At 35.2% G+C, this 10,000-nt stretch overlaps 1 protein-coding gene across 1 annotated transcript in view; it reads right to left on the bottom strand.

Moving 5' to 3' along the window:
- The window catches only part of LOC123502259, a 4,821-nt gene extending 66 nt beyond the window's left edge, over positions 1 to 4,755 (bottom strand). The window contains exons 1-5 of the mRNA XM_045251478.1: positions 4,437 to 4,755; positions 3,915 to 4,132; positions 3,174 to 3,515; positions 1,925 to 2,044; positions 1 to 1,793 (exon numbers count right to left, since the gene is read on the bottom strand). The exon at positions 1 to 1,793 is cut by the window's left edge and continues 66 nt beyond it. Of these exons, the coding sequence (XP_045107413.1) occupies positions 1,359 to 1,793; positions 1,925 to 2,044; positions 3,174 to 3,515; positions 3,915 to 4,132; positions 4,437 to 4,545 (1,224 nt within the window). The 5' untranslated portion in view covers positions 4,546 to 4,755 and the 3' untranslated portion in view covers positions 1 to 1,358. The remainder of the gene's footprint in view (positions 1,794 to 1,924; positions 2,045 to 3,173; positions 3,516 to 3,914; positions 4,133 to 4,436) is intronic.
- Between the last annotated feature and the right edge of the window lie 5,245 nt (positions 4,756 to 10,000).

The raw sequence follows: 10,000 nt of genomic DNA, 5'->3' as shown, positions 1-10,000 counted from the left end.
AATGCCTTATGTATCTAAAATAGAAGACATGGGATAGCAACATCACATGCAGCATGCATATGGCAATGGAAACAGATCCGATACTTAATTCTAGGTGATATATGTGCATGTATGTATAAATTTGAAAATTCCTTTAAAAGAGTAAGTACATTCAAATATTATCTATTGACATATCTGTACAAATAAATGTATAAAGTGATAGAGGAAAACTGGTCCAAAACTTCTTTGAAGCTAAGGTTTTTTTTCAATATACCATTTATAAATATACATATTATACAGGAGACTAATTAGAAAACCATAAATTTGTCCTTAAATTTAACAATTTGTAAAAATGAATTATAGTAAAGAATCATAATCTTGCATTTAAGCTGCATGAAAACTACATCAAATAGCAAGCTCATTGTGTAATAATAAAAAAAAAATGCAGTTTGGAAAACTACAAAAATTCAGGTTGAAGAGTCCAACTACGAATCCTTTTTAATGAATCAATATAATGATTCTCAATATCATGGCCTCAGAAAATCAGTGTGTGGTGTTGTGCAAGTGTTTGAAGAACATAACTGATATCAAACCAACATAAGAAAGAAAGAGCACTTCACTGCATACGCATGAGTTCGTGAGTAAATACCGATATAATATTTAATTGATACAGCTGGAGAACTTTAGCTTCTCATAGAAACCTTTAAGGAACTGACATTTTGTAAACACATTTTGAGGTCTATTTACACATTTCTAAGATGTTTTATGAGTAGTTGTATTTAATGAAAATAAATTTTGATTACATGCAATGTGAAAAGATTAAGGTTAGTTACATGTGACTGCTTAATACTACTTAACAAAACACCATATAAATAAATAAATGTTTAGCCACCAATCTGTTAACAAAATTTGAAAGCATTTCAGTGACAAACTTACAGTTCTACAAGGAAAAATATTGAATTCACCAGTTATATTTTGTTACCAAAACATTTAAAATTGCCTATAAGTGAATACTAACTAATTATTCTTTTTGTGACATTTTCCTGCCTCATCTTACCACATACACTATTACCAAATCAAAATTGGATTCAAATAATTGATGGGTTTAGTAGTGTCTGGTGCCCCTAAAATATATGAACATATATCACTTAGGCACGTATCCTGAGACGCTCAGGTCCCTCACTACAGCTATTTCCGAATGGCTAGAGAAAAAGATTTGGATTTAATTTTGGTGTATTGAAAAGGTGTAGTGAGGTATTTGAACATGTAAGCATAAGGGCTTTAGTGAGACACCCAAGCAATCTCCAAAACTTATTATGTAGACCTTTGCAAGCAGCTGTAGTGAGGGAGCTGAACGTCTATGAATACGAACTTCAGATTCACTTTTCAAAGAGACTCTGATATTGTGCAATGAAGTGCTTGTGGTCAGATGACTTCTCATGACAATATGGGTCATGCATAACATATTGTTGCAGGAAGCCCAAGAACTGTGAGTAAATCCGGGGATATGAGAAATCAAAGCAATAGTAACAAGCCAGGAATGTGATGAAAATTACTCCAACATTGTTCATATTCCTGCACCTAATCTTACAATTATCTCCTACAATATACCCATCAACACATTTGTTACCATCCATAAACACCACAATGCGAGGAGGGGATAGATCTGACGAAGAGCACAGGTGACTTTTGTCTGCGTCCGATATATCAAAATCTGCAATTGTAATGCAAGATTTTGATTTTACACCTTTGCCCTTCTTAAAAGCAACAGATTTTTCAATAAACTTCATGACTTCCACGACATGCTCATCACTCTGAAAAATAATAAGAATAACCTCTAGAGTACGACAGGGAAACTGCAGTCAGTAACATAAATTATCATACCAATTTATAGAAGAAAAATTTCCTTAAGAAATTATCACACAGAAGCAAACAGTATACTTACAATGTTGTTACATGTGTTAGGAGATGGTAATCTGTCACGCAAGACCTCTATGATTTTTGAAAGTCTGTCAATCCATGCTGTACTTTTTGTCAGCATCATGCGCTCCACCTCTTGTAGGACCTGAGAAGAAAGCAAGTAGTAAATTCAATATCCTTCATAAACGTGAAACAAGATTTTCAAAATTGTGACGAGAAAAAAAATAATAAAAATAAATAAGCGAGATATTAATGCATAGGTGAACCACCAATAATAATGTGCCATCTCAAAATTACCAAATTCAGTTCAGATGCAAGAGTGAACCAGTACCTCTATTCTTTCATCCCTTTCACTGGTAAACTCTGGAACAGCCTTCCTGTATCTATTTTCCCAACTGCCTATGACTTAAATGCCTTCAAGAGGGGAGCATCAAGACACCTTTGCTTACGAAATTGATTTTTTCTAAGGACGTCTCTCTTTTTTCTTTCATGGGAAGCAGTAATCTGGCAGGCTTTTTGTTTGTTTTTGTTGTGCCCTTGCGCTGCTTCCTTAGGATATAAATAAATATATATATGTGTGGTATGAATGAGATGTTAAGGTGGGGGGGGGTTCTGCTTTGGTTTGGCTACCCTCCCTTGGCAGGAGGAAACTGGCCGTAGCATATAGATAGAATAGATAGATATTTATAAATATAATATTATATAATTATATAATATTATAGATAGATAGATAGACAGATATAGATAGATAAATATAGATAAAGATATATTCTTTTTATTAAACCATGTGCACCGGTAGGCATCTTGCACTTTGATTGTGTTCAGGGTAGGCAAGTTTGTGGTGCGGATAAGGGTTTATATTGAGTGATTCTTTTATAGGCTCACGCTGCCCCCAGGAACTAATTTTTGTTGCCGTACAACTACAGCTTGGGTATCAGAGTGCCATGTAGGTAATTTTAAGGCACTTGGCAAATAACACAAACATAAAGGATGGCACTGGCAGATTTCATAATCATGCTCAAAGGCTAGTCCAGTCCCACACTTACCAGCTTATCCACTCCACGCCACCAAATAATGCCTGTTCTATAGCTAAATTCTTAATTGCAATTTTTTTCTATCTATCTATAGAAAGATAGAAAAAATTTGCAATTAAGAATTTAGCTATAGAACAGGCATTTTTTAATTAATGAAACACCAAAACAAAAATGAAATCCTGATTAGCCAGATTCTACAGGAGTGACAGCAATATGCATAAACTTCAATTGATTACTTACATAGCTTCCCTCTTCAAAACATGGGAATTTCTCCAGTATTGGTGCCAGCCTCCCAGTAGGTAGCTGTGGCAACCACTGCCTCCTATTGCAGTAAGTTTCCTTGAAAAGCATGTCAATGTGTGAAGTATTACACCTCTGAGATCCCCATTCCTGCTGGAGTTCCTGAACATGTTTATTAAACTCTTCTTCTGGAAGGGCAGTGGTGATGTCTGTGACTATGTTTCTTGAAAGGGAGAACCTTTTAGGTGGTACTTGTTGCTGCTGGGTAACAGGCAGGCTTTTCCTTTTACGTCTAAAACGCTCACTACGTACACTCTGGCTGAGCGCTCTTGCAAACTGGCTCTGTAAATGAAAACTTGACAATTAGATAGTTAACATAATAACCTATAAATCATTGCAACTTGGTGATGTAAAAGACTGAGGAAGAAGACAAAGCATGGCACTTTTAGAAGAAGCCTGCTATCACCCAGTTACCAACAAAATGAGAAATAAATTATGAATATTTATAAAGACTACAAGGTAACTGAGTGGCTTAATGTTACTTACATATCGAATTGATACCTAAGCTCTAGTTGTACTGCGACAAAGATGAATTCTGGGGTATGGGGATAGGCCTACACAGGTGCCACTAAAATAAAACTTTGCCAGCACTTCGAACCAGGCCTGCTGCTGCAGCTTCAATCAAAGGGCAGAAAATGCCTAACTATACACACGGGCTGATGTATGAAGAAAAAAACTTACCCATTTCTGTTTTCCTTCCCTCTCGATGCTAGGGTATGCAGCCAACATCTTCTGCCCAATTATCTTGTATGCCCCATAAGGGTTTTCATCAATTAGGGTGCAATATTTCATGTAGTAGTTCTTGCACTCTTCAATCAGCTGCAACCAGAGCTGCCTTGATTTATCTCCTTGTAGCAAGCCATCCCTGGTTGCCCTTGACAGTTCTGGCATTCCGAATGCTGAAATATTGAAATAAAGCAACTAAGGAAGAAGAAAAAAAATATATGGCTCCCCAGCAGGATATGTTTTTAGGGAGCAGGATAAACTAACGTGGGTGATGGTCTCTGTACCAGAATATAAATGTTACTGATTATCTCTAAACTCTAACAACAAACTCCATCTCCCTTACAAGGCTCCTGACCTCCATTTTTTTACAAGAGATGTTTTTACACCCCTACGTAATTACACTAAAACAATGTATGGGGTGAATTACTTATATTCAATAAATCTTAACTTAGAGCAGCACGTGCATGACATACGTACATAGTGATCTAGATGATGCCTGTGGATCACTTGCACTGCTGCTTGCTGTCTCTGTGCCACCATGACTGCAGTTGGGTTGAACTATTTCCCCTGCAGTAGATGCGCCCATCACATCTGGAGTATCAGGGATTTGCTGAGGAGTGTAAATTTCCCCATCGACCAACAGCAGGAAGACTTCTCCACTAAGTTCTGCCAACACCTCATCATCATCCACCTCTGTTCCACATTTCTCGAGCACTAAGTTGGCTGTCGTCTCCCTTACTCCTGAACAGAGTTTTTCTGTTGCTGTTTAAAGGAAATAACTGATTAATAAACAAAATGGAAGAGTCACCATAGATGTATTTATATGTATATATATATATATATATATATATATATATATATATATATATATATATATATATATATATATATATATATATTATCTTAAGGAAGCAGCACAAGGGCACAACAAAAACAAAACAAAAAGCCCGCTAATGTTGCTGCTTCCTAAAAAGAAGAAAAGAGAAGTCCAAATAAGAATGTCAAATTCGAGAGAAGAGGTGTCTTGATACTCCCCTCTTGAAATAACTCAAGTCATAGGCTGTTGGAAAATATATATATATATATATATATATATATATATATATATATATATATATATATATATATATATATATATACATATACAGAAATGAAGTAATAATGTATCTTACCTTTTTCTTCAGTGCTTCAACTTCTGGAATACACACAACTGACTTCTTGATGGTGCGGTCAGCACTCCAAATTCGAAAAACAGGCATTCTGAGGCATTATGGGACAATGGTATAGAGGAGATGACACAGTTGTAAAGCAGTTTGAATATATATATATATATATATATATATATATATATATATATATATATATATATATATATATATATATATATATATATATATATATATATATATATATATATATATATATATATATATATATATATATATATATATATATTGTTACGACCCGCCCGTAACATGCATTACTACCATCACCTCCTCTGCTTGTTACCTCGTTCGCCACCTCTCCGCCTCCCCTTCCACGTCACCGTCTCGTGAACCTTCCACGCCACCGTCTCGTGAACCTTCCACGTCACCGTTTCATGAAGCCCGGCTAATGTCCCGAAGTTGGATTCACGCGGCCCTTTTCGACTCAACCGAAAGTGTTGAGCCAGCTCTTGGTTTTCTGGATTGGCAGTTGAGATCCAAGCCTCAACCAGTGAACACAACGCCTCTTGGGTATACCGTGGGATCAACCATCACCCGGCATTTCACCACTGCGACACCGCATAAGTATCACTTCCCCTCGTCCGTGTTTTCCACATTGCCTCTATATAGGATTAGGATTATCGTTAGGTATTAAGTTGGGTTTTTTATTGTTGTATTTATTACTGTGTTATATGTATATGTGTATGTCATTTTCCTGTGTTTCATGTTAAATATCTGTGTTTCATGTTTCTTGTTATATATGTGTCAATTTCATTATGGGTTATTAAAGTAGCTTTTTAAAGTGACCCCATTTTACATTTCCTCACCAGTTGAACCTGCAGTGTTTTTTTTTATTGTTATTGTTCACCGGCTCTCCGATGCCAATCTTACCAGTTTAACCGGTGAACGTAACAATATATATATATATATATATATATATATATATATATATATATATATATATATATATATATATATATATATATATATATATATATATATACAATTATATATATATATATATATATATATATATATATATATATATATATATATATATATATATATATATATATATATATATATATATATATATATGGTCCACAGTGTGCAACACAACAAAATTATAACATAATAAGCTCGTATGTCTTTTTACTAATAAGGCTTGGGCCCACTACTATAGTATCTCAAAAGTATATGTAACCAGTTTTGCATATTGGTAAAGAATGATGCCACTTACTCTAAACTAAAGGGTGTAAGTTACAGATTGAACCAGTAATGCTTTATAAGAAAATATGTAAATGAATGAGCGTTTATCATAAATGATACCTTCAAATGGTTTGGTTCATGAAAAACTAGCATAAGGGTATTAATATGTGTAACTTCAAAAAAGTAATTCTCCACTTAAAAAACTGCCAAATCATAACATCACCCTCATCTAAACATAGGAGTCAGCATCATGAAATAATATCACATTAACCTCCTCTCACCAAGGTATCACTGATCAATAAATATTGGAAACAAATAAGTATTGTTGTCTTACCAAGGAAATACAATTTACAGAAATACAGTTCTAACCATCATGTATGTACTATCAGAAGCCACAATCCAAATAAGCTTTTCTAGCATTTAAAGTCATATGCCCGATTTATTAAACTTGGGGTTTGCTGCCAGATAGCAGACTCAAGAACTAAAATTTTGAAAAGCCTTCCTATTTCAATTTTTATTAATTTCTTTATTAATGTCTTCATTCATTCCTTATTTTCTATTATTTTTTATTAGTACATTTTTCTTCATTTCCTTTCATTAATTTATGATTTCTTTTCACTTTTAAATTAATTTATTACTTCTCCCTGGGGTGGCTTTCCAAACATAAGGGTGCTGGTTCTGGAGTAAGTCTACAAATCTAAAGTTTAGTAAATCGGTCAATGGCCATGCAGGCCATGCATTGTTCCTTCCAGACATTAGTTTTTCCCTATCATACTATGTACAAGTTTGTTTCTGGTCTCATACATGTTCAACAAAGTGACTGTACCTGTTAGTCACATACATTTCTTTCTTTACATAGTATACACTTAAAGGCCATTTGTTTTCAATATCAAGAAAACTCTCTACTACATAATTTCCAGTAGTTTTCAAGACATAGGCATTGAAATGTCTATCAAATCCTAAAGTAACCAAATTCTCAAATATGAAAAATTTCATGCTGTCATATATGAGGTTTTGATGCAGAAGGCCAAAGGTTGGGACACCTTCCACACAATTCAGCTGCATTGCTATTCCAGGTTTGTAGGTGTGCCCATGAATGGAAACTGCAGGTGATGTGTACCCTGCCAATGGGTAAGCAATGGTCAAATGGTGCTTTAGGAATAAGGTAAAGCACTGTTCTTTTAGCCCTGGGAGACCCTTCTCAATATCTATGACACTACCATCTTTCACTGTATCACCTGAATAAAGGAAATTGTCTTTATCATTTTCAAACACGGAACTACACGTCAGCATTCTGTAGCACATGTATTTCTGGTGAAATTCTGCCATTGATTTTGGTATATTTTTAAAGTTGTGCCACTTTTTTTGTTTGAAAAATCCATGTTTTCCTTCAAAACGCAGGCACCACTGATTACGACCAGGACCAAACTGCTTAATTTGGTTTCCAAAATGCAAACAGTAATGGAACTTTGGTTTGATTGTTTCAGTGGGATAAATTTCTTGAAATTTATAGTGATGACTACTACCTAGCTGATCTAGTTGGCCCACAGTATCAAGATCTGCATATGGAGAAGTAGCTAGTATTGTTATCTGAACTAGTCTTACAAAGTTTTTCCACATTTCATCGTCCTCCTTTACCTTGTCACCGATCAAGAATGGCATGATGTAACACAGAGTCATTATTGAAGCAGAGGTCTGTTTCAATTTCTTGCCTAGTATGTCCTTCTGCTCTATGTGTTCAGGTTTGTTGGATTTGTCTAGGTAACTATAAGGGAAGATGTCTATTTGATTATTCATGTAAGTAAGTGTGAAATACTTCTTTACATAGATGAACTCATATAGCATTAATGCTGCTTCATAGGGGATTATTCCTTCTGATAAAATGTGCATGGGATCATGCACGAGGCACTTATTTAAGGGAAAACCTTCTATATTGCATAGTGCACTTCTTGCATTAATGCCCCACATTTTACTCCAGTAAGTTTTAGATTTTTTACTTACTGACTCTAAGTTTTCAAGTCTTTCCATGTGCGTTTCCAGATTTCGTTCATTCCATTCAGGGAAGAATGTTCTCTTTGCCTCAGTCTGACTTCACAAGTTCTGCATGGTTTAACTGCAAAGCCTACTCCTTCCTTAAAACCCCCTATCCACTGAGCTGCCAGAGTGTCACACGGTGCCATTACTAAGGTTCCATAAACAAGGCGTTCTGATGTGCCTATCTTGAATTTGATTCCTCTGCATTGCAATTCATTCACGGTGGTAACAAAATCTTCCAATAGTTTGTCAACTCCATACTTCCTGAGGTCCCTACTTCTAGCAATTGCGACTAGCTGAATTGCAACCAGCTTGGAGCGAAACTGTGGTTGTATATTTGCAAGATAAAAGTAAAACATGGAAAGCTTATTTTTCTTAATACGACTCCCAAGAGGATTAACAATTTCCATGTCGTCATGATTCAAAACTATTGCCAGAGCATTAGGGTCCTTCAGAAACAATGGATGTGTGCGTATGTACATCCCATCACAAATATCTTTCATCATACTGGATTCTGAATAATGAGAAGTTGAAACTGCTGTAAGTACTTCAGGCAGATTAAGCAGAGCCTGGAGAGCCTTTTGCAATGGAATGCAGTATCCATATCTTTTCACATCTGTCATGTGCCCTTTTATATTTCTTAATTCTGTTCCAAGGAGCACTTCCTGTGGTTCTACAAGACTGCAGTGATTAGAATAGTATTTCCTTCTACTGTATTCACTTTCAACATTAGTAAGTTTAATACCCTTTACAAAGCTGTTCATGAAACTCAAGTCTTCATGTGACATTTTGGCTCTAAATGAGTTTTAATATTGTTAACTGCTTCTGAAACATGATGTGAAAGCAGATGTGATGTATGCTGTATTATATTATCAATGGCCACCTTTGGAATTTTGTGTACTGTCTCTAATTTAAGAGCAAATTCTGCATTTTTCATTTCTGTTATATTATGTATATTGAACTTATTCCATCACTCTCCAACAAACCATCAGAATCCCTCAAATCATCAGAAGCAAACTCTGCAGTTAACTGCTGATCACCATCCCTGACTAAATTTATTTCACGGTGATACCTGTATACATGCATTTTGAAGGCATTCCAACTTTTTATTGAGTATGCACAAGGTCCGTAAGAACAAGAAACTAGGAAGTCTGGGCTGTTTCTATGCATTCTCAAAACATGAGATTTAAACCTCCTAAAATCATTACTTTGAAAATGACACATATTACATACATGATGAAAAGTGCTGCTCATCTTGCTAAATATTATATGTACACGTACTTATAGAAGAGTATTGAAACGCATTATATAAGAAGTGTATATCAGGTTAATGAAAATAACGCCCTACCACTCTTGTCTCGGGGGGCCGATAGAGGTGCGCACTTAAATTTAAAAATCGATAGCACCGTTATTATTAATTTCCGACGGGTATATATTTGATCGAAAATGCTTACAACAATGAGATCTAAGCCATGGTTAAGGAGAAATGACCAACGTGAGACGGGGTTACACTGGACATACCGCCATATGTAAGGGGTTATAAGTAGAGGAAAGGAAAAATATTAAATTGTGTTAAGCGTGAGCCTTTATATA

Source organism: Portunus trituberculatus, chromosome 11 (assembly GCF_017591435.1).
Source record: "Portunus trituberculatus isolate SZX2019 chromosome 11, ASM1759143v1, whole genome shotgun sequence".
In the NCBI taxonomy this organism is placed as follows: domain Eukaryota; kingdom Metazoa; phylum Arthropoda; class Malacostraca; order Decapoda; family Portunidae; genus Portunus; species Portunus trituberculatus.
This window is presented reverse-complemented; position numbering and strand designations above follow the sequence as displayed.